At 36.2% G+C, this 27,327-nt stretch overlaps 2 protein-coding genes and 1 long non-coding RNA gene across 4 annotated transcripts in view; 2 read left to right on the top strand and 1 right to left on the bottom strand.

Annotated features, from left to right (window-relative positions):
- The window catches only part of sntg1 (syntrophin, gamma 1), a 61,754-nt gene extending 57,167 nt beyond the window's left edge, over positions 1-4,587 (top strand). The window contains exon 19 of the mRNA XM_044133934.1: positions 1-4,587. Coding sequence (XP_043989869.1) covers positions 1-183 — 183 coding nt within the window. The 3' untranslated portion in view covers positions 184-4,587.
- Positions 4,451-25,319, bottom strand: pcmtd1 (protein-L-isoaspartate (D-aspartate) O-methyltransferase domain containing 1). Of its 2 annotated transcripts, none has more exons than XM_044133935.1 (6): positions 24,906-25,319; positions 17,040-17,506; positions 15,994-16,096; positions 13,637-13,808; positions 8,873-8,996; positions 4,451-8,515 (listed from the first exon to the last, which is right to left on the bottom strand). In XM_044133935.1, exons 2-6 carry the CDS (start codon positions 17,344-17,346, stop codon positions 8,136-8,138), a joined length of 1,086 nt encoding a protein of 361 aa, XP_043989870.1. In that variant the 5' UTR covers positions 17,347-17,506; positions 24,906-25,319; the 3' UTR covers positions 4,451-8,135. The 2 variants fall into 2 exon arrangements, with proteins under 2 accessions (XP_043989870.1, XP_043989871.1); XM_044133936.1 differs by having other exon boundaries at positions 24,929-25,131.
- Positions 24,570-27,327, top strand: part of LOC122841023 — an 8,718-nt gene continuing 5,960 nt past the window's right edge. The window contains exon 1 of the long non-coding RNA XR_006372331.1: positions 24,570-24,732. This is a non-coding gene — a long non-coding RNA (uncharacterized LOC122841023). The remainder of the gene's footprint in view (positions 24,733-27,327) is intronic.

The following is a 27,327-nucleotide window of genomic DNA, read 5'->3' on the forward strand; positions in this document are numbered from 1 at the left end:
GAGCTGGAGTTCTCAAACCTCTTTGCTGTTCTTCACTGTATTCACGCTTTCTTTGCTGCCAAAGTTGCTTGTCTGGATCCGGTGTTTGTGGAGAGCCAGGGCAGCGCTACAACTGCTGGGATTCCTTCTCTGTCCAGCCTCTCTTGCAACTCACAGACTCCAAAACTGAAATACACCACTTGACAGGTGCTGCTGTCTCTGGACCTCTTTTAATAGACCAGAATCGCCTCAGATAACGGACAGCTGAACGTGGATCAAGGCTATAAGTGTGTTGCGGATAGCTGAACGCTTTAGTAGAATAAAAGACCTCCTTGTGAGTATTACACTTGATATCTCTGAAGACTTCAGGAATTACTTTGGACCTGACTTTGAACCTCTTCTTTGAAAACCTCCTGCGAGCGACTCGATGGACATGAAATGGGTTTTTGTCTTTCTTTCAAGCCTCAGACAACCACATGATTATCACATCAAATAGAAATTGCTGGTAATTTCCCTCAGTAGTTTGTCTTTTTTCTGTGAAACCTTACTGAAAATCTTGGGCTAGATGCATAAAGATGTGCACACTCATGGCTGTATGGGTTTGTAAAAGCGTAAAAGCATATGAATTACTTTTTCTAGATTACCAAATCCTTCATTTGCATGCAAGCTAAGTATGAATTTACTTAAGATTATTAATTAGCATGGGATTTTCTTAACATCACAAACTGACTCCTTTCTTTTTTTTTTTATCTGGGGATAATAAAGTGGGATTTTCTCTTGGGATAACAGCCTTATCTTAGTCTGCAAGCTAATTTGGATGTGATTTTTTTTTCAAGGTGACAAGTTGAATATTTGTTTGTCTTATGAAAACCAAGCCATTTTTATGTCTTTGTCCCTCAAAAACAACATGCATTTCCTTGAAATAATGGATTTACTTGCTTTTATTATTAATTTAAATGTGAGTTTCTGTAGATTACAGGCTGAATATTAATTAATCTTGAGCTACTCAATCAAATGGTTATTTTTAGTACTCCTAGTTTCATTGTTCACTGTCACTGTCATGACACTTCAGTTTGGTACCACACTAGTTCAATGATCTTTAATGGGGCATTTTCACATTTAGAAATTTGTCCATATTATGTTCTTTATTTGCTTTTATTTTATGATTGCAAATTTATTTCAAGTTATCTCAAGAAAATAAATCTTTTTATGTCAAAACAACTTAATGTACTGAACATAACAGCATTGTTAAATTCATATGATGACATAAAATGTTATTTTCAAATATTGGGGCAAATAACACATTATAACTAGATAATCTTTTCTGAGTGGGACTTTTCTCAGTTTCATTGCAAAAATCTCAATAATTATGAAAGAACTCATTTTTGTACTTTGAATATTGGAAGCCTTAGGATATATATATAAACTACTATGGTAGTTTAGTATAGTATTCAGATAGTCAGTTCTCATTTATGTTCCAGTAAAACCTTTTACAATCATGATAAATTATCTCCACTTTTTTTTCTTTTTTGCTTTTCCTATTGGACTGAAATCACTTGCTAAATACATGGTCTGAAAAATGGGGTTCAATATTCTCATAGCATAAGTAGTTGAAGGTATATGTATGGTTTTTTTGCATGTGGGTGTGTGTGGGTGTGCACATGCATGTGTGTGTGTACACATGATTTATGCATCTAGCCTCTGGAGTTAACAATATGATAAAGCACTTTTTTCTGACACATGTAAACTTATTCAAAGAAAATAAAAGAAGCCTTGACTGGATTATAGGAAGAGTTTACACTCATTTTAAGTGTTTTTGTGTTTTTAAACGGAAAATGTAACTGAAGAGTCATTTAAAGCCAGATTTATTTACCTCAGTTTAGAGTCCACCTATAACTAAAAAGCAACATTGCTGGTGAGAGAAATGTATGTTTTAGGTTGTTTCTTGTGTTGTCCTTGCCTGACACTCAGCATTGTGAAGTACAAACACATCTACCGATCTGCGTATCGGTGTATAAATGTGTGAGCGTTTGTGAGAGCGAATGGGTGAATGTGACTCTAGTGTAAAGCGCTTTAAGTGGTCAAAATGATTGAAAAAGCGCTTTGTAAGTACAGTCCATTTCCCATTTTACCATTTACATTTGTTTTTGGGCCACTGAACAGGTTGGCTGAAAGTCTATTGCTGTTTATTTTGTTAGTGGATAAAGAAGATGACTTTGAACATCAGGTTCATCATCAAACAGCCTCAATTGGACAAACAAACAGCAACAAAAAAAACAATTTCTGTTTATAATATCTCTTCTCAAAACAATTATGTAAATAAACACTGATATTTGAATAAACTTGGATAACTATAAGCATAACCTTAAGGACTATCACTACTACTTGGCATTAAGGTATTGAATATTTGTTGCGTGCCAGAGGTAAAAAGCTCAGACACTGATTCTCTCTTTGTCATTTACTCTTTGAACCAGTTACAAGTATAAAATCAGCCATGGTGTATTTTTTATCGTTGCTTGAGATTACCCTGTAAATATTACATTAATGAAAAATGGTCAGGGGGAAAACAGAAATATCCAATATACTAGCTTAAAATGCTTTCAGTTACCCCTTTAACCTGTATCTGTTTCAAACTGTTTGTAAATGCTGCAGAGTGGCAGCTAAACTATCATAATCACAAAGAGTTCAGGTCAATTAAAGTAATTATTCACACTTTTACCTCCTATTTATAGAGGAGGAGGCCCCTGGGTAAGAGAAACTCTGGAGGATAGCAAATTAAAAGGGGTCAAAGTGTTTTCGTGCTGTGAAGCCTTGTTAAGGCGTCTGATGGAAAGCGACGGTGGTGCAGTCTATGCAAAGAAAGTCTGTGTGATGCTTTTGTGCTTTAAAAACAATCTTGATAAGAAATAACCGCGCCACACAGGATCCTAGAGGGTAACGTTGACTTTATTTTTTTTTTCTTTTGCAGATGTTTTAATAAAAGATATGCAGTGAAATAAATCAATAAATGAGAACTTTTGTATCACGGCTCAGTCATGAGTGAATTTACTTTGCTCAATTACACATGGCAAAAATATTTATGTTGTTTAAACTTTTTCCACACCTTTGTGAACCTTTTCCACACTTTTTCACATAAACACAAATTTTAATGTGCTTTGTTGGAATTCAAGTGCATAAGTATGAAGAGAAAATATCCCTTCATGCTATGATACCATGGATAAAATCAAGTGCATTCAGTGAGCTTCAGAAGTAGAAAGGATGTGCTCTGGTCTGATCAACGTTTTTGGACTACAGTCCCTACAATGTAACACGGTAGTGGCTACATCATGCTGTGGTGGTGATTCTTTTCTTCAGCAGGGTGAGGAAAGCTGGTCAAAGATGATGGGGAGACTGAAGGAGCTGAATACAGGATATGTGAAGGAAACCTGAGAGATGCTGCAGAAGACTTGATGTTCACCTTCCTGCATGACAGCAAATCTAAAAAAAACACCCAGAGCTAAAATTGATCTACAAAATATTTACCGGTACAAAAACAAATAACCAACTTTCCAAATTTTATTGTAAAACAAATATTAACCACCATTACCTTCTTCTAATTATGCATTGCTTTCTGTTGGTTTGCCACAAAAAATGTCAACAATACCAACAACAACAAAACCAATTTAAATGCATTGAAGTTTGTAGTTGTAATGTGGCAAAATCCAAAAAAAAAGAAAAAAAAAAGAAAAAAGGTTTAAGCTGTAAATACTTTTGCCAAGTACTGTAAAAGCACTTTTCAGTTTCTATTAAGATGTTGTACTAAATTAAATATGCACACTTCCATTATGGCATCCTTTAAAAAAAATAAAATAAAAAAATAATTCATCCTTTAAAACAAACTCCCACAGTCTCTCCGAGCTTTTTCTGAGAAGTATTCTCGAGGACCTTGTCTGGGTTTCTCCAAGCCTGACCTCAACACATAAAAATTTTAAAAGCACCTAAGGAAAGATGCTGTTTGCAACTGACAACCAGGAAATCTCTGCTTCCTTTTTCTTCATCTGCCTTTAGTCAGTCACCCAAGCTCAATTCTCCCATACATTTAATATTCAGCAAATCCCCAGTCTGAGGCAGCAGTTTTTCATGTTTGAGCACATAAAAAGCACTATTTTGACAAATGTTTGTCTGATCTGCTTCACTTTTTTGGCAGGTGCATTTCTAAAGACTTTAAAGGATCAGTGTCGAGTTTGGGGCTCTTTGGATGAGCAGTCCTCTTATTTGCAGGCCTTTCACAAAAGTATCCCCACCAGGCAATATACGCAAGCACTGGAAAATGCTTTTGTATATACTCTGCAAGCAATCAGGCTCTAGAAACAAAATTTGCCAGGATCTTCTTTTGATTCTAATCCAGCTCACTAACAAGTCTGAAGAAATTCAAATCCCATGGAACATCACATTAAGAGCGTAAGCCATTACAATGACTGGAAGACAAGCATTGTGATTGTGACCTTTATTTTTGTGCCACGCAGTTACAATGAAACAACACATTTTCAAAATGAACTGCACACACTGAGAACAATCAAACCCATCGCCCCCAACAAAGATAAGCTGGACTGATTTGGCCAAAAAGAATCCAAAATAAAGAGTGCCGAGCAAGTTATGAGCTCGTTTATTTCACTGGGGGCAGTTTTAATAGTCGAATCTCATCCACGTTAAATGTAATCACAGCCATCCCATTAACTTTGGTGCAAGGGGCGACCTCAGAGTCTCAGCTGTAGGTCCGCCGCATTCAATGTCGCTCACTAATTAGCAATTACATTTCAGGTTATGGTATATAAACAGTTGCGCAGCTCAGTTACGTCATGTGAATTTTAATGGAGGCTGTGCAAATCAAATGGGACTGTTTGGTTGTTATTGGTAATTATGAGATAAGAATCTGCGCTGTTAAACTAAAAACTATCAGTCAAGAACATTTAAAAACTAAGCAAATTAAAATAAACATACTGAAAATAGAAATCACCTCCCCACGCACAAAAAATCTACAAGAGACGTAATCAAGTTCATTTTCAAAACAAAAATATTTTTCAGTACATCAGACTAAAATTGAGAGCTAGTATTTTCTATGTAGCAGACAGCAGTGGAGTTCCCAGTGTGAAGATACAGTACAGCAAAAGGGGGTGTTCTACAACAAGTCAACTGCAAATTAAACTAGATGGAAAAAAAATCTTATGAGAACAATATATACTGCTTATATCACTTTTATATTGAAGAAAATTCATATCAACAACATTCAACTTAGTTTTTTTTGAATACGAAAGGTTCATTCAAAGAAAGATAAAGAGACTGTCCAACTGTGTGACAGTGAAGCATAAGGAAAACCTACAAATGTCGGGCTGGCGCCGTTCTGTTTTTCAATGTGGAATGTTTTTTTTTTTTTTGTACAAAAACACCTTTGTTTAGATAATGTACTGTGCCAGGAAACTCACAGAAATCCTAACATGATGCAGGGGTACATTGGCACTTAAAAGCCACCACTATCAGGGAAGTACTTGGGGTGCCTTGTAATTAAAGGTGAATTTACATTACAATGAGTCCAGTCCCCAATTATAGCCAAGAGTGGTACCTTTTTTAGATTTTCTTTTATATTGAGGACTGCAGATTAAGGTGCTTTGTTGGACATAACTGTAGTCCTGGATACAAAAGGCATCAAAATCTTGAACATTTGTGATTTTGCATTGTTTTTGATTAAGAACATAAAAATTAAGAAAAAAACCCCAAAAACATCAGCACTGTACAGAATTCAACTTGCCTCAAGGCCATGGAACCGAATAATCATTTTAAAGGGCAAATATCATAGAGCAAACAAAAAAGGGAAAAAAAAGAGCTATCAACAGCATAAAACAAAAATGAATCCTAATCAACGTTTACATTGTTTTTCAAAACTAACCCGTATTTATAAAGCATTTTTTGTAGCTGTGTCTCTGTAAAACAGGAAGTGAGTACATAGTAAGGATGACGCCACATCACCTGCATCTGCAGTGCCTGATCAAGTATAGTGCTACAGTAAACATGAAATGCTTCCTGTATAAAAATTACAACATTTTAATGGGAATAGGTTGAATATCTAACCACCAATTGGTAGCACAACAAAAAGATGAATTGAGCACTTTTGCTACAAAGTTCATCTATGGGTAATAATGCAGCTTGAGCAGGCAGTGAACAGCCAGACTACTAAGAAGTAGCTGAGAGAGAGGTTTTCAAGTGAGAACTGTTTTCTTTTAAAACACTCTTTACTTTGTAAGTGTACAAAATAAACATGTTGTCTCCAAACAATTTTTTAGGATGTTCATCCTGTTTCTGAGCCAAACTGCATCCGCAATGTGATTCTGCCGTACTATTTTAACTTCCTCTCCATTCACTACATGGGTAACATTAGCTTGACGTGACTTTTTAGGGTTAAAACAGCATGAGAAAACTAAATGCTGGTGGATTTTTAGAGTTAACGTGACAGACATCCTCAGTATAACATTTTAATAGCTACATCACTATAGTGCACTAAAACCATCACAAGTAAAACCCAGACTACTTGTGTGAAGAAAAGGCAGACTTGCACATTCACTGCATGGCTCACCAATATAAAACAAGCTAGTTTGCTGGAAGGAAGAGAGTATAAGAGTAACAATGCTGGTCAGAAGTGGAGCAGAATTAATTCTTTTTTTAAACTAACTGCTGCCAACATCCTTAATTATAGAATTATTTTATTTTGTTAAAGGTAGGTTCAGTGTTACAAACACGAGATCAATCAAACTTGTGGCTGCATTCTGTGCTGCATGATGCTTGCTGTTTTTTGTGTATCATTTGCTTTTTTCTGTAATTTTTTTTTACAATAAAACAAATATGTAAAGTCAGAAAAGTTACCACAGGGATAACTGGCTTGTGGAGGCCAAGCGTTCATAGCGACATCGCTTTTTGATGAATTCGATGTCGGCTCTTCCTATCATTGTGAGGCAGGATTCACCAAGCGTTGGATTGTTCACCCACTAATAGGGAACGTGAGCTGGGTTTAGACCATCGTGACACAGGTTAGTTTTACCCTACTGATAATGTGTTGTTAAAATAGAATAGAATTTAATATAATTATTCAGAGCTACAATCCTTAGCATAATTGGAAAGGGACAAAAATAAATTATGATAAATGCCCTTTAAATTTCTATGATTTATTTATTTATTTTTTAAGACATGTTCCTAAACTTGATCACTTGGGACATCACCTCCAGCGATCAGTCAGAACATGTGAAACGGTGCCTTGAAACACCTGAGATATATTTAATATAATCAATATTGATTAAATATCTTCCTTTCTGAAACTGTCCATAAACATCTGTAGCTCATTTCCTTACCATGCTAAACCTCTGATATATTATTTAAATGCATCCTTGAGAAAAGACGAGAGTAGAGAACTTACATTGCATCAAATAACATGTCAGCTGTTCGCAGTGAGAACCCACAAGAATGTAAGCATGCTTTAGAAAACTTCCCATTAAAATGTGCCCTGTAGAAAATATATATATGAAGCAATTTCATCTTTCCAGTGATCTATTTTTTTTTTGTTAGCAGGAAGGTATAAAATGTATCAAGACAATTATTTCTCCCTCCATTTATGAGTATGCAAGAAATCTTTAGTTGAAAAATGGGATCAGATGTGGCCTTATTTGCATTTCAGAACGTTTCTGTATAATTAAATCCCCGTAGCAGCAGGTTAAAGCTTCTACAAAAGGTGCAGTGAAGTTTTCATTTTTGTAGGATCATATTTCAACAAAACCATAGAACAGAATTTTTTTTTTTTGTTTTTTTGTCATTTACAGAGTTTTTATCTGTATATATCGGCAGACATCCTGTTTTGATAAAATCTGTATCTCAAAACGGTTTCCTGAAACTGAATGTCCATTTAGGATACTTTTTACATATTTTTATATACAGATCAAAAATGAAAATGTCAAGAGAAACGAACACCCATGAAAATCAAAACATTATTACCTGACATTATGTCATCTTGTTCCAATACAGTGTTGCCTTTGAGATTAAGTGATAATAATGCTACATTGAACTGAAAAAAGGGTGAAGAAAACAGGATTTCAGCAGGCAGAGCACTCATTAAAGATGGACATCGAGTGGATCAGTCATTTCTCTCTGTAATACAGCAAGTACGCTTTCAGTGACTCCGGCAGAGGCAGAGCCAGTATTTGTTCTCTCAGCTCATTCACTTGCTTGATGATTTCAATGTCACCAATGTCTCTTTCCTCCTCCTCCTCTGCCGCCGCCTCCTTCTGTTCCTCCTCAGCGTGTTCCTCCTCTTCACTCTCCACCATTTGGGGTATGAGCTGATTGCCCACAAAAACGTAGGTGTTGATGCGCCGCCGTCGGCAGCGCCTCCTTTTGCGCTTGTGGGGAACCCTCTGAACCGTGCCCTTTCCCTGACTGTCCTGATTCGTCAGGTTTCGGAGAGTGCGGCGAATGTAAATGCGAGATAGGTCCTGTAGGCTGCGGACGGTCACTGGGGCTGAGGACAGAGAGGGATGGCACAGTGCTTCAGGGCAATGTGCCACAAAAAAAACTAAGAATATTTCACACTACAACCACTGCTACTACTACCACCACATTTTCTCAACTAGGTCAGCATAAACAAGTAAGAATGTGACAGGAAACTGAGCTGCGGTGTTTCAAGAGAAGAGTAAAGTGGCTTCATGATGCAGCTGCAAGCACATCTCATAAGACAAAACAAGAACGGTATCATGCTGCTCTAGGACTCATCGCTTCCAATCAATTTCAATGCACTGTGCCTAAAAAAAAAATACAGCCAGTTTCCACTTCAAGGCAATTGTTTTTTTTGTTTTTTTTTCAAGGCAGTGAAACTCACGCAGCTGGACAGTGTCAGGCTTCTCTCCTTCTCCTCGGCTCTGCTGGACCAAGGGGGCAAAGGACACTGCCAAAATGTTCCTGCTATCCCACGTGCTCTGACCGGTTCTGGTTATCTGGGTCAGCTGCATAGACACACAAAACATTTTATTATTGTTGTAAAAATAAAAAACAAACACTAAATTATGCCTAAATCATGATCTAGAATCAGAGAGGACAATTCACTCCTACACCACACAAACACACAACGTGATATATTTAGGAAAGTTTCCACCAGATAGAGTGTGCAAATAGTGCCAAGTCAGACTGAATGCAGAAATTTGCAAAAGTTACAAAAGTATTGTTAAAAAGACAATGCATGCGGTCAAGTGGTCGTAGATTTGTTGTAATTTTACCCTCTAACATATTTCTTTGTTACTAAACTGAGTCTTAAATGTTATATTATATCTGGAAAATGTTTGGAATTTATTCATCCTGAAAATTTTTAATTGCTATTGAAAGCATGTGTGTAAGTTGCATTCTGCATGTAATCAGGAACATAACCTTGAATATTTGCTGCTACTTCAGACAACTTAAACCTGACCTTCTTGTCTGTATTTCTTGTGAACTATTTCTGATTTGGTCTATCATTAAACTGGATAAGCTAATGGCAACCTGTTTTTTTTTTTGTTTTTTTTACCAGGCCACCAGCTTATTAAAAATATCCTGGTATTTCAAAGAATTTATACAGTCTAATAAGGTTCGACAGAAGGTAAAAACCAACTCACAGTAATATAAGACCTCCACCATTCTTAACAATGGTGGATGCTTTTCCACAGTGTGTGGCAAAAAAAACGTCATAGTCTTATCTAGGAATATTAGACTGTGGTTGGAAATTCACACAGATGCTGAAGTTCCAATAGTGTTTGTAAAACTTTTTACCAATTTATGTTTATGATGGTAGGACAGAAAATGCTTTTTCTGTCACCCAAATAACAGACTGGCATGTAGATGGTGCCCAGTAGTTCTTCTGCAGACTTGGTATCTTTTTATAGCAGTCCTCTACAGTGAGCTGTGCAGAGGTTTAACAATGGTGGACATCCCACACCGACCTTCACACTGTCAACGTCCAGCCTTAGTTGTCGCAATTACAGCGGTTTAAAACTTTGATTACTGTTCTTATATTACATATTAATTTGGACAGTGTTAATTTGGTTACTATTTCCCAACTTCTTGGAATACTTTATCAATCTCAGGGGGAAATTTAATGTTACAGTCACCTGTTCAAAATATACTCAAGAAAACAGAGGAAATACAAAGTTGTGTCTGTATAAAATAAGTATAAACAAAAGAAAAAAGAAGGTTCTCCAAGCAGATTTAAAAACAAAACTATAAAGAATTATGAACATTATTATTATCACAATCAGATGTTTGCCACATGTATTCTCGTCTTATACATTTTGATGTGTGTCTAAGATATATTAGTCTTTGGGTATTATTTTTATATGGCAGACAAACAGGAATATAGATTAAAATGAAACATGCCTGGACTCTGTGATCAAATCGAAAAAATGAAATACATCAAAAATGTTTCAGCTATGCTGCTTTTTGTAGGAATTTTTGGTGGAACAAGTAATTGTGGCACTGGTGATTTTGTAACAATGACATGGGATTTCAGATAAATAACAAAGCAATATTATGTTAATGCAGTAAAATATTAAGGCGTAGAACCTTGTGTGTAGGGTGCTGTACATTTGCTGTATGCATTTACATTTTTTACTCCTAGTGGTATGTTACAGCTGTTAATGCACAAATGTATTCTGCAAAGTGAGCAAATCTAAAATATGCTCATGAGCTTCCTGACACATCTGCTTTATCGTCATTAATATGCATACAACATAAAGGAAAGGTTTAAAATGTTTGTGTTGTTCCAGATGCTAGAAATTAAAACAAAATCCTAAAACAGAATCAATTAGTATTAGTAAGAAAACTGTTGCATCGCTCTGCAGAGGTTCTAACTTATTATTAGCTGGCCAATCACGTCACTAAAGTTGTCATTTAATGTGAGATTGATATGTCAGAAATGGCTCTCGGGATGAGACAGATATACGACAGCCCAGACCTTTGATATCAAATAACCTTCTGCAGGGTGACAGTTCATCAGAAACTAATAACCTAGATTGAGAAATTGAGTTATTTTTGTCAGTAACAGGTTAAGTGTTTACTTCATAGCTACAGCTGTAGTGAGCAGGACTTGCTGACCTACGGAGGGGCTGTACACGACATCACATTCCTTCCTTTGTACAAATTCAATCTTGTTGTTGACATTCACAAGCTCTACCTCCTTAGCTCCAGCTACCAGCTGTGCCACTAATGGAAGAACACATCTGCTGTTAGCTATTAGAGTTGACACTTTAGACCAGATGTCAAAGTCCATCTGTTCATTGCTAAAGGACACTTAAAAGATATGAGGGTTTCATAAAACAAAGTGTAAGTGTATGAAATAAGGTCTTCATTTAATAATTCACATTTTTCTACTGTATAAACACATCATACTGTAGATGTCTTTTACCATTACTGAATCGGGGCTTCAGCTAAAATGACAGATGCTTTGTGGGGATTCAGAAGTGTTTCTTATATGTACTTAGCTGAAAAAAAAAAAGAAAAATCTGCTCATAATGAAATCCACAGAAGTGATTCCTCATCCTGACAAAACACAAAATGAGAAGAGGGAATTGCAGATGTTGGTTATTCTAGCAGCAATAAACCAGCATGTGATGACTTTCCTACAGTGTTTTAGTTTTCTTCCAAAGATCTGCACACTTCTTCTCCTCCCTGTCCTTTGAAGGTTTCACATTTGACCATTTTGAAGAACAATTTAAAAAGAAAGAGCCCTAGACAAGAAGGAGGGGAGAAAATATGTCAGCTTGGTGACAATAAAAGACTAAACAAAGAACAATGTGTTCTTAAAAAGATTTGCATTACCACAGACACATTTTTTCAGCTGTTCAGATCCTACAAAGATCTGTAGTTTGTTATACATGTTGTTTCCTCAGTGATCAGTGGGTCTTGGTTATTTAGGAATACAAAGCAAATACACATAGCAGTTTTCCCAGTTTATTGTAGTTTCCAAATTATTCCTGATTTTAATTCGTAAGAAATGTTAACAGTGTAAAAAATGTTATTTTAAAATGGTAATATAATTTCTAATTAGGCCCGAGCAGCTAAGCGCTGCGAAGGCCTATTGTAATTTGGCATTTTAAAAATATGATTTGTTTTGTCTTTCTTATCATATTAAGGATAAATGTGTATAGCACAACACTGCATAAAGCACCAAAATATATAAAACTTTAATTTCTGTAGTGTGCTAGATTGTTGAATCATAAATTAATTTCATTTTGTTGATACTCCTGGCAAATTGTGGATTGATAAACTAATGAATCATTATTCATAATTGTCCACTCAGTATAAATTGTACATCTCTCGAAAAACACATTTTCTGAAAATTTTGCCTGCATTACTGAGCACAGCCCATGGAAAATAAAATCTCCTTCTCTGAGACTCATGAATCTTTTCTGTTCCCCAAACTTTACATTAAACATTCGGAAATGTAACAATGGGCCAACTTTAAATTGACTTCACTTAACAAAATACCAAAAGTTTTTTCTTAACATTTAAACCAGATTAAGTTTCTTCAGGATTTCCAAGACTTTTCAAACATAGCTGATTCATGGTTCATCTGAAAAGGCTAATTTCAATGTGAACACACTCGAGGCCTGGCCATTTCAATCACATCTTTCCTAACAATCTACGGATTTTCTCTAAATCCGGGAGGTTTCTGCACCTCGAAGGTCACTTTCAACCTTGTTGTGGAGGAAGAAAACAATGAGCATTTCAAACGTTTATCAGCATACATGACATTTGGCACCAAACAGAACTTTAACGTGTCATCAGAGGGAACCATGCAGACACATTCATGAAGTTTGTATTTTTTATATGAAGAGCATAAAGTGCAAACCGATCTATGTGCAGTAGCCTTAATTCAATGTTTGGTTGGTTGTTTGTTTTGCTTTATTCCTGTGGAAAGTGTGGATTGTTCTACTGACTGCTTGGTGAGATTCTTTTGCCTGCAGTTATAGGGGCGCCAAAACGCCACGGAAAGAGAGGGAATGGTGCCAACAGCTGCCTTCTCGTCTTGATGTATCCCAGAAGACCTCTTCAAAGCACTGTATAGACTGTCTAGCTGATATTTTTAAACCATTTTAATACTTTAACTATGGTGCAATAAATTGTTTAAAATGAAAGTATTTTTTAATGACCAAGTTATAAAATGTTTTATTGTGATAACTAGCTGAGAAACTGGTTCAATCTTTTTGGATGTATATTGCGCAACCTAGAGAGCTAGACTAAAGAAAACTAGAACCTCGGGTAATAAAATCTACCAGAGTCAAAATTAAGTTTTGCTTTATTTGAGTCCCTTGGTGGTCCCAAAGGTTCCTTACCACACAAATACCAAAACATCCTGTGTACTTTCTTATGCCCTACAGTGTGTCAACATGAGCACAACTTCTATTTTAAATAAAATGTTATTTTTGCATCACTGTGTGCTCTGAGCACAGCTGTTAAAATCCAGGGGCAGTCGTGGCTCAATAATGCATGAGAAAGTTGCATAATGAGTCTTGCAGGTCATAGCTATTTTACCTTGTTTTCTCTTATGTTTTGAATTTCAAATAGCAATTGGTGTGTGTGTCAACTCTGTATCAGTGCCATTGCTTGCAGCACTTACCTGATCCTCTATAGGCATCACCAGTATGCCTCCAATTTTGAGCAGTACTTTCATGTAATTTTCATGGTCCTTCTGCACTCCAGCGCCACAATAAATGCGATCATATTGATGGCTGTCTGTTGAGATTTCAAGGCAATTCCCCACCACGAAGAGAGGTTCACAGAATTCAAACCTGTGAAAAATAATCAACATATCAAATACAGTTAGGGAAAACATGTTTATCATTCAGACAGTTTCACTGCCGCATTTGTAAATAGCGACAGAAATAAGCAAGACTACATAAGTGTTTTCACACATCCACTGCAGCCCAGAAGTTTTCTAAACAATTCATGAGTGAGAATGCAAATGTCTGAATCAGCAGTAATAGAGTTGTAATGGACAAAGGCCCTTGAAATTCAGACAAAGCCCACTTGTAAATAGAGCCAGCATCATCTAGGGAGTTCACAGTGTGTGTTCATTATCTTTTGTGCAACAGGCAATAAAGAGGCAAAAACAAAACTGAGGGAAGAAACAGTGAGTTTTGATATGTCAATAAAAACGTCTAATAAAAAGAAACTCAGGGACAGCATTAACTATCACACACAGTAATTGACATTTATGACCGAATAAAAAGCACAAACTTTACAGTAATATAAAGCTTGCAGATATTCCTACATTTAGAATACTGAATTAGCACATATGTTTTAGCACAAGACATTATCAGTGAAAACACATCTGGCACAAACAAATTTCTCTTATGTGCTTGTAATTCATTAACAAAAAAAAAAAATATATATATATATATATATATATATATATATATATATATATATATATATATATATATATATAATTTTAAAAATTCACACAATTCACCCAACTTTTCCCTCACTTCTCTTATTTTTTCTTCCAGGATCACAATAGTCCCATTTCTCTCTCTGAGTCTTTGGTCACAAAAATTTACATCAGCCGATAAACATCTTTCCAACTGGCCAAATATTACACTGATATGCAGAGTGTAAATGTGTGATAGCCTACTTGAAATATTATAGCCCTACACAAAATTGCAACCAGGCACTCCTTTGGGCCTCTGACATTACACATGTTGAAACCATGATGACAACTGCAATTCAATACATTGTGAAGCTCTAGTTTCATTTAAGTTCTCCAACCAGAGTTGTAAACCTCTGCAGTTGTCCCAGAGTTACCACATTTCTCTGGCCTGCTTGCCTGATTAATGTTTTTTTTTTACGTGAGCTGTCCTTTTTGGCAGACATCTAAGCCTTGTTTGTAAAATCTGTGACTGCTACATGACGAAGAGTAAGAAAGCAGTTCACAGGGTATGAATATCGTATGGCCATCTAATGCTTATAAACCAGTGGGCTCGTTAAAAAGAAAAATAAAATAAAAGAGGATTATACACTCAAAGTTGTTTTACAGGCAGAAACACTGCAGACATCCCTGGCTAAAATAATCACATGTGGACCATTTAAAGACAAATTTGTTACTGCACAATTATTTTATGAAATGGTGACATGTGCAGCTCCTTTTAAAATGACAGACATCAAGGTCACAAGAGTGTAGAGTAATTGTGGATCTATTTGTTTGTGTAAAACTGCTAAAAGACCAATTTCTGTGTGGAAACTCCACATGTACAAGGAGCAAATAAATGTACACTAAAGATGATTCTAAACCCAGAAGTAGATTTACTGATTAAAATTGAAGCATTCAGAAAAAAACAAATTATTAATAATTTTCAAAATAAAATGAACAACTCACTATATAACAGTATCCATTTATATGGTGGAAAGGTACTCTTTTGTGCCCAAACGTACCCTGCTGTTTTGTTCAAATTTGGCAGAGGTTAAACTATTTCACAAAATCACTGTTTGCACTTGAATAATGCCAAATAACAAAGCCTCACAATAAGAAATTTCACTGAACAGCCGCAGTTAGACATTTGTATCAAACACACCTTCCAAATGAGAGACAGTTTGAGCAGTTAAGTGGTTTTCATTTTGACTTCAGCTGGCAAAATGGGCTATCGAACCAGCTGCAACGTTCTGGTTATAAAGCACACCAGTAACCCTCCAGCTGAGAAACAACCTCTCCATCTTCTGAACTACAACCATTTATTAACATTCATTTGTGTTTAATTTGTCCACATTGACAGTGATCTGTTTTAAGAGTATTTACGTGGGTGGTTTTGTTCTGGGCAGCTTCTTGGCTGAAACTGTTTGCTAGGCAACCGTCAGAGATTCAGGAGAGATTACAGTAAGCGAAAAAATAAATAAATAAAACAACCGTCTCTTTCACAGTTTGCATCTGACAACAAAGACATTTAACAAAATAGGAATACTCTGACGGCATTTACTCACTTATCAAAACTGTCACTATTCTTAATGAATTCATCAAGTTTCTGTCTGGCGTACTCGACCACATCCTTGTGGAGCTCAACTCCATGGTTCACACCGTAGGGGCCTGAAGCAGAAACAAAAGGGGGAAAATAAACACAGAAACAATGCTTTAATCTCAAATACACTCGGACACTTGGTTTTCAAATACTATGGGCTTAAGGTCCCTTATTGAGAAGAAAAACAAAGCAGTTAATAATTTGTGGTCTTCAATCTTGAAATGTTTTATCGTCTCCTTTTGGACAATAAGTTAAGATTTCAAACAGCCGAATTAGCTAGATTATATACAGGGGAATCTTAAAAAAGTGTAATATCATAAAATATTATTTTATTTCCGTAAGTTAAACAGTAATTTCAGTTTTTCAGAAAATGATAAAATGACACACCACCAACAAAAAAAGTTGCTTTAATGTAGAAATGCCACTGCTGAAATGTATGTTCTTGTGCTGTACAGTATATACACACACAATACTTAGAACTCCTTATGCATGAATTACAGCATAAATACAGTGTGGCCAATGCAGCTCAGGATGCTTTAACAGAGGCCTTCCGCTCTTCCTTGCTGCTAGGTCTGGTGTCTCTCCTCTTCCTTCTGACAACACTCCGTAGAGTGTTTACATCTGAAGAGTTTGCACTGCAGGTCCATCAAGCACATTGTTGCACATTTGTTGATCTTATGGTCAACAAACCAGGCATTACTTTTGGAAGTATGGACATATGCCAAGTGTCACTGGAGAATTAAATCATCTTTGCAGGACCAACACCAGCAGATCTCAAGGTTCCAGAAATAACCTCTGACTGTGAAAACTTCACAATGGTTCTCCAGCAACTTTAAACTAAAATTCAACTAACCTGTCTTCAGTGCCCTGTTGAGTCAGTCAATATTGAAATTATCTACTGAAATAAATGAACTCTTTCATGATCTTCTGATCCACTAAGCTGAACCTGTAAAAGATCTGAGAATCCCACATATTAAGCAATCACTTGAAATAGAATTACATAAAGAATACCTATGATGAGCCCAACCATTGTGCTCAGGTAACCGGTTCCGCTGCCCAGATTAAGGAAGGAAAGGCCTGGCTGCAGTTTGAGAGCCTCCATTACTTCAGAGTATATACACGGAGCAGACAGGTGAATGTTTCCGTGCTTCCACGCCAAGTCTTTGTAAGCACTGTCCCGATAACCGTCCAGATAGTAGTCACCTCGATCTATGGCTCGGAAAGCCTGCTCGACTTTCTCTGTGCGGATGTACTGAGCCTCCTTTAGGTTATCGATGAGGTCATCGTTGTCCTCCCCGGCGCTCACAGCTCCCCCCATGGCGAAAGGCGAAGAGACACGGAAGGGCTGAACTTGTACACAGGTTGAGTGAGTTCTCCTCACAGCGGCATGGATATCTACGCTGGCTGAGGGGGTCCTGCCAACGCAAGTCGTCAAGTGTCACTTCAGATGGGGCTCATGTCCGAGCAGCAAGTCCGAGCTTAGAAGAAAAAACAAGAAAACATCAGCACTGTGTTATTTCAAAATCCCTCCAGAAAAAACACAATGTCTTCTTGGGTTAACTAGTAAGATTCAGATTGGAAAGGCTTATTGGGGATGGATTAATGCACAGCCAAGACTGTCTGATGATGAAAAATTAACAATTGAAAGAAGTTGGCTGATGAATTTTCCATGCCCCCCTCTAAGATCTTCACATGTCACAGCAGGAAGAGCACAACTGCAATTACTAACTTTGATGAGGTTTTCACTCAATTTGGCTTCAAGAGCCACTCCATAATACATGCTGACCTGCTGATGTGGGTTACAGGAATGAAACAAAGCCAACATCAATGCAATTTATAACCTCTGCACATCCAGCAGTCATAAGGCAAAAATATCTGCTGTTAAAAAAAATAATATTAACAAATTCATACGCCACTGAATTTGTGGCATATCTAAAGAACAACATTCTCTGTCTAGTTCAGATCAGAAGCAAAACTAATAATTTTTCTAAACAAGAATTCAACATCCAAGATTTTTTGTTGATTTTCTCTCTGAAGAGAGTTTCAGAAAAATATCTTTTTTACTGTTACTGTATATTTCCATCTTGCCCATTGAAAGACAGATGACCAAAAAGCAAGACTGTGAGGACTTAATCGATGACTGTTTTAAAATAGACTCAGTGCTGGGCTCCAGAAATTTTTGAGGGAAAATTTGGGTTTCCAGAAGTTATTTGTTCTTTTCCTGTAAAAAAAAAAATCAGCTGGGGTTTTACTACTTTCTGACGATGATGTTAATATATTTTAATTTAATTTGTCCTAAAAAAAAAATAGCCACTGAAATAAATAATGAAACTTGCAAGTGAAGCTGTGTGTACCAAAGTGTGTGCAAACTAATTAATGAACCAAAATGTGATGCATTTTAAAATTGCAACTAGAAACTTTTTGGCAGAGAAATATTTTTAGCCCTTTTATAAACATGAGATCTCAAGCTGGTATTTCATTGGAAATGTAAAACCAGAGACTTAAGAGACTTAAAGGGAGCTGAATTGTTCTTATTTTCTCCAGTTTATTCATTTACTCAATTTATGAATACATTTCTTTTTTTTTTTTTATTCAAAAATCTTAATGCAGCTTGGAGCCAGGAAATGAAAGCCATTTTTATTAATATTCAGAAATACTGCCTAAAGTGGAAAGTGTGTGGGATATTTCTCATTTTCAGTCAAGCTGTGCTTTTATTTGATGCAACCTGCCAGATATTCAGGTGTGAAAAACACTGGTTCTGGTTTTGCTCAGGGCAGATAATGTCTTCAGAATGACTCAGAGCTGACATGGTTGGCTTCAGATTGGTGACACTTTGTGAACATTTGTTCATTTTTGCAAACTCATATTGGCTACTTTTAATGTCTTGTATGGTTTCTCGATCTTTTGACCCTTTAATGAACCCTATGAAAGTTCACAAATTCGTTAATAAGAAAAGAAAAGATATGTTGAAAATTTAAATATCTCAAGACATGTAAGCAAAACAATTCTTACAGATATGGGCTTTTTTTGTTTCAAAATGAACATTTATAGCTCGTAATGCAGCTCACAGAGACAAGATTTGAATTCCTTCTCTGCCTCCTCAGCATCTTAACATCTGACTCAGCTAATAAAGATTAAAATCAGAGGTGACTTTGTAGTGTGAGGCCCAGTAAGGTAATTTTCCTTTGGCTCTTTCTCCCAGGCAAAAAGAATCATTGATTCTCTTCCCCATTGTTGGACCCACAGCAGAACATTTTTCATCCAATTTTTCCACTGCAGGCATTGAAGAAAAAAAAACAGAAATTGGGTCATGAGAGGTATTCCAGCAAAAATGCTTTGGAGTGATATTGTAGTCCTACCTCTGATAGTTTTACTACCTCTGATAATCCACAGGCTTGTTGAAATGTTGTCATTATCAACACCTTTGCACAAATTAGGAAGAACAGAAAAGCATTTGTTAAAACAGCGCCGCCAGTTTAAAAGCACAAAACAACCTTGCTTATAGAAACACAGCTGATGTCATAGTTGTGTACTGGGACACTTCGAACACCATCTGAGGTCATGCTTGGCTCATGTGACCCAGAATCCTTGCAGAACGAGGAAACATGTAACAGATCGTCAGTTAGCGGCTCGCCAGCAGAAACCAAATACCACAGGTCTGTCTGGGCAACACACTGGAAGCACACTGCCAGACAGAGTGTTTCCTTATTAAGTGTAAAGTAAAACTGATAAGGCTATGCTTATGAGAAAATAAATTATATGCATATCCTCTGGGTTTGACATGAGTACCAGAATAATATAGCTTACTGTGTTATTCTTATAACCAACTTACAAAATTCACCCTTGCTTTCTCCTTCAAGACAAATTTGTAATTTTTGTCTGAAGATACATTTAACAGTGCTTACAATCTGTGATCCCTTTAGTATACAGAGCAGCTTACAAAGATACACATCAATTAACTTTTTTTCAAAACATGCATGCTTTCATTAGAATTTCCTACAATTGAACCAACACAAAGTGGTGTATAACTGGGAAGTGGAAGAAAAATAGCATTTAATTTTTGAAGGATTTGAAAAGCATGCAATGCAATCTATTGCACGGGTCTTATGGCTCAGCTCTACTCTCCATCCCTAAAATATGAAACAAACATGGAGACGCAGCACTTATATGGAATAAACTACCAGAAAACTGAAGAGGTTAAGGGTTAGAATATGAAGCTGTAACCTATAAGCATCAGGCACAATCTTAAACTAGAAAGTGCATGGCACAACCGCAAACTGTGGCTTCACAATATTTAATCAAGATGAATGTCATGGGAAATAAGTAATATTGCAAATGAATGTTTAGAATTTCTGGCGGTAAAAGGTTGAGTGTCAGGAATTAACCCTTTGCATTTAAGTAATATTTTCAGCCTGTTGGATGGAGTCCAACTAAAAATAAGCCTACGTATAACAAAGGTGGCAGAGCAAAAGATGCTAAAAGGTCACAGAGAAATTTGGAAGCAACATGGTGAGGAGTCAATAAAAAAGTAAATTTACCACAGCTAAAATCAGAATTGCAATACCTAACAAACATGATTTCTTAATATCGTTCAGCCACACATACTGGACACCTATCAACACCTGGGCCCCCTGAGAGCCAATAGAATTCTTTATAATGACTGTATGTGCTTTTTTTGTACTGGGTTTATAACAAAAATCCAAATGAAATACACTCAACTTTGTAGTTCTAATGTGAAAAATGTAAACAGTAAAATGAATAAAAGATAAAAAGCTATGAATATTCTTGTAAGGCACATTACCTACGAGAACAGTCATAGACTTTATTATGCAAGTATATTAAAAAATAAGTTGCCTATTAAGTTGAGGTTTATTGACATAATCATAAAGGTGCACATTTAATTAAACATTTTAGCACTCTGGTTACAGTTTTGTTTCACACTCCCCATTAATACGAAGGTCAGCTTTAAAATAATCTTCTCCCATCATATAAGCCAGAAGAATGAACAGCCTGGTAAAACAGCAGCTTTAACATTGAGGAGCTGCTTTTTAAAAGAATGAGGAAAAACAATTTGTACAGCTAGAACTATGTAAATTGTAAATGTGACAAGTTCGTAGAAAGGCAAACATTTTGTTATGCCTGTAATTTCATTTTTCATTTCTTGAGATCAGTTTATCGCTGCGTATACTGTAAAAAATTTTGATTTTACACATTACAAAACATAGCACACACCTGGGCAAACAGCTTGAAATCATTACTTTTATCAAATGAGTAGTCAGTTTTATCTCTGTAGTATAAATCTAAAAAGGTACATCTCACGGAAATTTTATTTGCTGACAAAATATTCTATCTTTGTAAAAATTTTAGATCTATTGAACAAAACAAACATTCTGGGATCAAAGTTGGAGGAGATCATTCTGCAATTTGCCTTTCTAAAACCAATACCTGCACAAGTCTAATTCTGAACATGAATGTGCAGTTAATGAATAGACCATAATGAATAGTTAAAGTTGGCTGATTCAGAAAAAACATGAGACCTTTCAGTTGGTTTGGAGCTAGTTCATCCAAGCAAGCACTTAGGTACAACAGAGGATATCAAAGGACAAAATACGTTTGTTTTTTTCTTCAAGAAAGGCAGCTGAACTCCAGTATAGTTGTAATCTCAATTCAATTGAAAAGGAAATTAACAAGAAAATTGAATGGCAAAGTTACAATAATGAATAAAGGTCATGCCTCAAGGACTTCAAGTAGAGTTTAATTAAGTACATGATTACACACTGTTTCTTTTATCACTGTACCACAAACTAACACAACTGCTCAGATAACCACCAAGAATATGTCTTGTGTATGTTTTTGTCAGGGGTTGCTGGCTTGTTTGTACTTTAGATTATAAAGGGCTCAGTTTACAATTGTTGCTAAATGTTTTGCAACTACATTTTTCAATGGCTAATGAATGCAAATATCATAAGTGAATTTGACAAAACTTCAAAAGCTTTAAAATTACAGTCACATCATATTCACATCACCTATTATAGATGCTAAACCAATGTATGACATATTATTAATTTAGATGAATGAAAAGCAGAGTTAGCAGTTCAGCATTCTCCTGTTTGTGTGCTTTAGTTTTTCACCTACTAGATCAAATTTCCCCACAAGACAGATGTTTCATTTCAGGTCAAGACGCTGTAAATCAAACCCTAATAATCCAAACCCTGTTAAGTACGCAAAACTAATCACAATTCGCTAAAATAAAACACAATGGTTTTATGCAGTACTGCAATAATCTTGAGATTAACACTCTTAGGCCTTAACCTTTACCCTAATACTTAGAATTCATTTCAGAAAACTAACATGTCTTAAAGATTTAAAAGCTCTCAGATTGTGACAAAAAGAAATGCCCTGCAGGGTCAAAAAAGGGAGAACAAATGTGTTAAGCATAATCAACCTTCCTATGTTCTACAGGGAGCAAATTTATGGTTCCAACCAAATGGAGCGTCAAACAGGGTGGCTTTTCAACCTTCCCTGTGCAGCCAGTGCTTTATCAGTGAGTCTGGGGAGTCTATATGATAAAAGCAATATGCATGCAACAAAATATCAATTTAATTGTGCAAATCAATTATTACACAGTCCACAGATTGTTTAAGATCTATGTCGAATATCAATAACAACAACAAAACAGCCTTTTGAGGGGAAATTTGCTGCTTGTATTTTAAGCAGCCTGTGTGTTACTGCTTTCATTTCCAGAGCTACACAAGAGAATCTATGAAATGTTTACCATAATGACTTTAGCTTTAGCACCATCTTCAGACTAAATCCTTTCAGTGCTCTGTGGTGGATAAACATTGCTGCTTGTTTCAAGAACAACTTTTTATTCCTGCCCAAGGTATCAAAAACAATTCAAATGTGTATTCATGATTAATTTCAGTAATACCCTTCGCTCTGTTTCTTTACGTAAATGTTACATGAAAAAAGAAATAGATCAGGTACCATTCTAACAAACATATGCAAAGTCATTAATCTTTAAATATATAAGCTGCAATCATATTTAGTTAATTTACTCTATGTATTGTGCATAAACATACAGTAATAGAACTCAGCGCAAATGTGATGTCAAAATAAAACATGTTCATTTAGTCAGTCAACACTTATTTTCAGGTGCACCAACTAGAAGCAGTGTTCTCACCTCTCCAACTTTACTTTACAAGTTTGCAAAACTTGTTTAAGCAGTTAACTTGACTGAGGGAATTTCCTCAACCACTACTTTTCCTGTCACAACCAGCACACACCAGGCTCTGTAGTACAACGTACAGACACTAAAAAATGTTCAAAAGAATTACATCGTTCTACCAATTATGGCAGACAACACAATATAAATTTTCAAGGTCAAAAGAATGTATGCCCCATTTAAATTATACAGTTTTACATGTTTTGTCTGTATCTGTTATTTTCTGCCCTTTCCAGTCCTAAACATTCCTTCCTTTGCTATGAGCCCATTTTTAGCTGTTTTGAAATGAGTTACTTCAATAAAACGTTGACTGTGTTTGCGTAAATTGGGCTTAATCTTGAATTATTAGGGTACTTTTACAAGTACTTACAGAATAGATGCTTGTTTCTGACTTAACTAAAGTTAGTCCCAAAATCAATCACAGACCAGGCAGAATTAGGTTTGAAATAATCTTAATTTTATCATCACGTTTTTTATTACAAGAATTATTACATGTTGTAGAGGCTCAGCTAGAGCACATACTTGAATCAGATAAGGAACCCTAGATATAAGATTCTATCTCAACTATAAGATCTTATCTTTAGATAAAGTCTCATAATTTTGGGGATAGCTATATCATCTTTTAACTGTCGTATATAATTATTATATGTACTTTAATTACGTTAGCAAAGAAAACCCCACTAAAAAAGGGGGTGCCCTTTTTAAACGCGGTGATGCCGCTAAATCAATTGACACTCGAGAAAGCCAATCAACAGTGCGCCTGGTCACGTGATACCGTTGCCACACAGACAGTAGCGCCTCAGCCAATCCGCGGCTCGAACACGCTACCTTCACTGCGTGTGACGACGGAGCAAAACAACAACACCGTTTTCATGAAATGTTTTTCAGCCTTTAAAAGCCAACATTCTTCCTTATTAACACCAGTGTCTAATAATGATGAACCCCCGGGGAGTCGTGTATTAAATAAAGTTGTTTTTATACATACTGAGAGTTTGTGCTGCGACTGAGCAGTCATGCAGTTTTTTGTTCCCACTTGTCGAGCTGAAACGCAGTTGCTGGCCAGCTTTCTGCAGTGCGATTCACCCCATTATTTAGCTGCTTGCAACTCACAAAACCGGGGTTTTTGTTTTTGTTTTAAACGAATTAAACATTACACCTCGTGGGTTTCTGATCATAGTTGTGTTAAAAATCCAACAAAGAACTAAAAAAAAAAAAAAAAAAAAAAAAAAAAAAATCGGAGCCTCTTCTATCATGTCAACATGATAGAAAAAGTGCCCCCTTGCCACGTTTCAACAGCCTGACATTCAAGTCGAGAAATAAAACCTGTATACGTCATGGTGGATTCGATCTTTAGCTCGGAGGCTAGCATCTTATTTATCAGAAGGTGTGTAAAAACAGCTGTGTGATTGGGGCTGGCTAAGGTTAGCTTCTGGTGGGCCCCGAGTACGCCATCATCAAAACAGAGACAAAGCAGGTTAGGTAAGCTCGGCTCTTTATCCTGCTGTTACACACACAACCTATCACATACACAACGCTGCTACTCTGTTGTGCAAGTCATCACTAACCGAACATAATTACAGCCGAACAGAAAAATGAAACCAGGTAAGACGCAAAACACGGAACTTAACAGCAAGGAAAACAAAAATACTCACAATGTCGTGTCGCATTTACTCACTTCTTGCAAGTGAATGCACCGTGCAATGCGACGGTCAGTGAAAGCCACTTTCACACAATAACAGCCTCTTCCATAGACTAAGTACTGCTTGTCTGAGCTAACTTTAGTGGTTTGGTTGGGAAAAATAAGAACGGCAACGGCGAGACGCTGTGCTAGAGAGAAGGAAGAAAGAAACAGCTGAGAGAAAATGTAAACACGGGTCACGTGGTTTGAAAATGTCGAAACAAGGAAACTGTTGCCTATCTATCTATCTATCTATCTATCTATCTATCTATCTATCTATCTATCTATCTATCTATCTATCTATCTATCTATCTATCTATCTATCTATCTATCTATCTATCTATCTATCTATCTATCTATCTATCTATCTATCTATCTATCTATCTATCTATCTATCTATCTATCTATCTATCTATCTATCTATTTTTTATTTTAATTTATTATATAAATCTGAAAAGTGTGGTGGCAGAATCATACTGGGGATGCTTTTGTTCCTAAAATGTTGCAATTCTGTTTTTATTATTCCAAAAATGTTATATAATTGTGTTCCAACATAGTCAAAATATTCAACTGCACTTTTTTTCAATTTTTAATTAAAATTTTGATGTCTTTTCATAGAATTTATAATTATTATATTTATATTTATTATAAATATAGACTAACCTTAATCCAAGTCTGTTTCTGCAGGTTTTCTTTTAGTATTGCTTACAATATTATCTCCATCCATCCATCCATCTCCAATAAGCTTTTCTGTTCCTACAGAAAATCATCCCCACAGCATGACTCTGCCACCTAAAATATTAACTTTGGGCAATGATGTTGTCAGAGTTTATGGTCAGTCACAATGTCTTATGACATTTGCTTTCAGGTTCATATGGGTTGCTGTTTTGCTGAAGGGTGGTTCAACACCCCAGTCTACTGTTGCCCCAAACAGGGTTTCTTTCAGAATTTCTCTACATTTAGCTTTACTCCCTAAATGAGTCCGACCACTTTCCTTGTCCTGCTGATGCAAAGCATCCACACAGCTTGATGTAACCACCATACAGTTTCAAAGTATTTTCAATTTTCAAAAACAACGTGTAATTTTTCTACCACTCCATACTTATCTATTCATCTGTACTGTTTTATAAACTCGTATAACAAATGAAGCTTTTTGCTAAGTGAATAAATGCAAAAAAAAAAAAAAAAAAACTCAAGTTGTAACCTTATTACAACTTGAGTAGGCCTTCCTATGTTGAGAATATAGGAAGGCCGACCTTTCCTGCAGACTCAGTTGTTCACGGCAGTTTGCACCTGTCCTTTTTTGTGGAACAGCCAAACCACAGTGGGTGCACAGGATGGGTGTGCACAGGATGGACTGAATAATTATAGAAAGTGCAGTCTTTGCTGGACCTTCTTCCAAACAGTATCTGTGTGTGAGGATCATGTTTTTGATCATGGGTTTCATTGGGTATGAATACTTTTGCAAGTATTCAGTTCCCATAATGGGATCTCTTTGTCAGGTCAGAGAAGGGAGCTTCATTTCTAAGGACTCAGTAGATTGTAAAATTTCATCCATACTTTTTTTCAATGAGCACTACATAGCAGGAGCTCCCCTGCTGAAGACGTGTTCTCACATCTGGCTATACTTCAGTATGGGGTCTCTTCAAGTGGACAAGGGGAAAGACATAATGCAAAAACTACTCTGTAAAAAAATACTCTTTGTTAGCATAAGCATGTTATAGAGCCCTACTTAAAGATTACTGTTTTTGTCTTTGTATCATCATCTAATAATATTTGCCAATTTAGCGAAGGAAACAAGGAAGAGGGAAGCAGATCTGTACCATCTGATCGGCCTGTTCATTATTTGGCCCTTCAGCAAGAGAATTCAAAAATAGAAATGTTGTAGAAAGTGTCATGCACCTTCTAACCCTGCACAGTTCCTGTAATGAGAGACCTAAATTTAGCTGTGGAGGATTGGGAAAGGATGATCACCTGGTTTAATGTGGAAGAAGCTTCGGTCATCACATGCGCTTTGGCTCTGAAGTGGCCAGCTTGCATTAATGGGCTTTTTCCTCTGATTTTTCTCATGTGTGAGGCAGTATGGGATCTTTTTGCATGTATTAGTGCATCTCAAACTTCCTCTTGTGTGAGAGGAAATTAGACATTTGAACTACCTTATTTTTTACTTCTCTTTCAGAGATTTTATAAAAAAATTTAAAAAAAGTATATTTACACAAATAAATGTTTTAATGAGTAGTTATTCTTTCTGTACCTGAAGAGTTTGCTTACTTTCTCCCCCAGTGGTGTTCTTACACAACAGAGGTGCTGAGATCCACTTGCATGAGCCAAAACTATTAATTCAAAATAAATCCTGACGCACTTTTGAGTGTCTCTCATAACTGAATAGCTGCTCA

Source organism: Gambusia affinis, linkage group LG12 (assembly GCF_019740435.1).
Source record: "Gambusia affinis linkage group LG12, SWU_Gaff_1.0, whole genome shotgun sequence".
Classification (NCBI taxonomy): Eukaryota; Metazoa; Chordata; class Actinopteri; order Cyprinodontiformes; family Poeciliidae; genus Gambusia; species Gambusia affinis.

Bases quoted from the DNA above. Each gene is read 5' to 3' on its own strand.
- pcmtd1 (XM_044133935.1), bottom strand. From the start codon at position 17,346: ATGGGGGGAGCTGTGAGCGCCGGGGAGGACAACGATGACCTCATCGAT. The intron at 8,997-13,636 runs GTAAGTGCTGCA...GTGTCTATGCAG, and splicing joins TGATGCCTATAGAGGATCAG to CTGACCCAGATAACCAGAAC. The intron at 8,516-8,872 runs GTGAGTTTCACT...CTCTGTCCTCAG, and splicing joins GCCTGACACTGTCCAGCTGC to CCCCAGTGACCGTCCGCAGC.